Source organism: Tachypleus tridentatus, chromosome 8 (assembly GCF_004210375.1).
Source record: "Tachypleus tridentatus isolate NWPU-2018 chromosome 8, ASM421037v1, whole genome shotgun sequence".
NCBI classification, from domain to species: Eukaryota; Metazoa; Arthropoda; class Merostomata; order Xiphosura; family Limulidae; genus Tachypleus; species Tachypleus tridentatus.
Genome location: NC_134832.1, coordinates 79,194,753 through 79,197,584, shown reverse-complemented (window position 1 = coordinate 79,197,584; position 2,832 = coordinate 79,194,753). Strand labels below are relative to the sequence as shown.

The 2,832-nt window shown below is 32.7% G+C and overlaps 1 protein-coding gene across 1 annotated transcript; it reads left to right on the top strand.

Moving 5' to 3' along the window:
* The first annotated feature begins 487 nt into the window (after window positions 1-487).
* Window positions 488-1,995, top strand: LOC143223940 (uncharacterized). Its single transcript, XM_076452412.1, has 3 exons — window positions 488-553; window positions 1,314-1,397; window positions 1,627-1,995. Exons 1-3 carry the CDS (start codon window positions 488-490, stop codon window positions 1,993-1,995), a joined length of 519 nt encoding a protein of 172 aa, XP_076308527.1.
* Window positions 1,996-2,832: the final 837 nt, after the last annotated feature.

Below are 2,832 nucleotides of genomic sequence, written 5' to 3'. Positions count from 1 at the left end.
TTCAACCATGATAATGGAAGACTTTATCTTGTTAAAATGTAAGATCGCAAGATGAGCTTGTTCGTTTAGTACTGGCCTGGCATGGCCAAGCGCGTAAGGCGTGCGACTCGTAATCCGAGGGTCGCGGGTTCACGCCCGCGTCGCGCTAAACATGCTCGCCCTCCCAGCCATGGGAGTGTATAATGTTAAGGTCAATCCCACTATTCGTTGGTAAAAGAGTAGCCAAAGAGTTGGCGGTGGGTGGTGATGACTAGCTGCCTTCCCTTTAGTCTTACACTGCTAAATTAGGGACGGCTAGCACAGATAGCCCTCGAGTAGCTTTGTGCGAAATTTCAAACAAATTCGTTTAGTACTATATGTTATAGCACGTTCCATGATACTGAACAGTAGAGTGGTACTAATACTGCTGTCAATCGTATTACGGTAAACAACTTGTTTGTATTAAAGATCTATCGATAACGTTTACACAACTGAAAATGTTCATTAAATGGAACAAATCAAATTTTTGTTTGAGAAAATTACTAAAACCACAGAAAACCCGAAGAGAGAATCAGTAAGTCAACTTCTTTATCAGTATTTGTATAAACATATGTGTATGTTAAAGTTTTGTCTTAGATAGTCATCTCACCATTTCAAGGCAATAAACATTCAAGGTTATCTATTCAACTGACCACATCTACTTTAAATGCTCACTTCTCGGTGACCCTGACACACTTACCTAAACGTCCATGTATATGCCATAGGTGTCATTAGACTGGTCACAGTCCACTATAAAAGCTAGGATCTGGGACACAATTCTTTAGTTTCTCAAGAGTGTGGATCAAGTTTTCAACTCTGTTTTATAATTTGGTAATACTATCTCATTTTATTGTCAACAAATTGTTTCTGATACTAAATAATACTAATTCATTCAGTTAAAGCCAAAGTTGATAAAAGAAAATGACTATTTAGAATGATGAATTCTGTTTCTGCTATTAAAATTCTTTATTTAACCTTAACAGTTTCATTATTCATTTCCTAATGAATTAATACCAAGGAACTTCTTCATTAATTAGATGTCAAAAAAATGTAAAGAATTGGTTAGTTATTATAATATGTAATTTACCGTTGTCTCCTCATTCAGGTTGCTGTCCCAAAAAACATTTTATATTCAACATGAAGTATCTAATCAGTGTCGGTAGGTGGCAATGCTCAGTTCTGATCATAACTTTACAGTCTACATTTTATTATTAACGCTAGTGTAATAAGTTATGTTCAATATTGGAGTTTATTTTATACGCACTAAAGTTTATTTTCGTTAATTACAATTTTAGAGAAGATTTTGTTTGTTGAATGATAAAAATATTTTTAATGTTCTAGCTATCCTATGCATTGCATCTGCTGCTGCCTTATCCAGGGTGAGTAATTTATTGATTTTTGAAATTCAAATAGTGAAAAAGAGGAAAGATGAATTCTGGTATATATGTGTTCTACATCATAAACCAAAGAGCTGTGTAAAAATTCCTGTGTTTGTTCCTTATTAAAAATACATTATATATATACGTACAAAAATATGGCGTAGTCTAATAATTAACTAAAATTGCTGGATGAAACAAAACCTATTAAATGGACTGTGTTCTGTTACAGGAAAAACGCGCTGCCTACGAACTTCCTGACGGAGCCGAAGTAATTGTTGGACCAATAAGAACTACCTTTTCCTGCCATGGTCTTCATTCTGGTTATTATGGTGATGTTGATAACAACTGTAATATTTTCCACATCTGCCATCCACAGATTCTTCCTGATGAAACTGTGGAGGTCGGACACTGGAGTTTCTTCTGTGGTAACCAGACCGTCTTCAACCAACTGACCTTTACTTGCGCTTTTCCCGAAGAAGCCGTGCCCTGTGCTAAAAGTCCTGAGTTCTATTATCTTAACGAAAGAATCGGAGATAAAAACGCTTTATTCTTGACGGAAGCAGACTTAGCTAAAGCTTATTATCTCAAGAACAACTAATATATTGTATCGCACTATACTAATCTTTGGTTATTTCATGCACTGGTTGCTAAACAACCAACTTAGTAATGCTCAGAGTTATGAATTATAAGTTCGTCAAGTTAGATATTGTGCTTTTTGTATATATAGTTTTCTACTTATAATAAAAATTGATTTCGCAATGCGTGCGAAGAATTTCTTTAAAATTCTTTTGGGAACAAATAACAAACTTTAATAAATAAACATTAATATTTAGGTTTCTTTTCCAACTTTTAAACTTTCATGAAAAATGCATTCGCCTATGACAAGAGATACGATTTTGGCTCTTAAAAATTACAAAACCTTATTTTTTTGTAAAATATTGAGAGAATTAGAAGAAAGTGGGCAAAAAAATTACAAATCTTCAAGGTTTCTATAAAGGTTTATTAACAATTTTTATTTCGTAAACAATCTGAATTTATCTGAAACACAGATTGCTGTCCCACAGTAATATTAATATAAAATTGTGCAAGAATTGTACTGAAAGATTTCTTTAAATTTAAATTCAATATAAATGTCAGGGTGTTGCATAGTGAAATGTCGGATTTTCATAAGTAAATTTGGAATCTGTTTTAAGTGGCTGAAAGAATAGGATTATAATAAATTTCTCAGAATAATATGATATATTGTATAGTTCATTTCAAGCTTACTTTATTTTCTTATTTCAGAAACTAAAACATATTTATATTTACTTTTGTCACCACGGATGCAGTTATATGATTCATAGGTTCACATAAAACTATCAACATAATTTCACAGAAAAGAAAACTAAAAAAAACAACCTCACACAAAAAGATATTAATTCTATAAACAACTTGA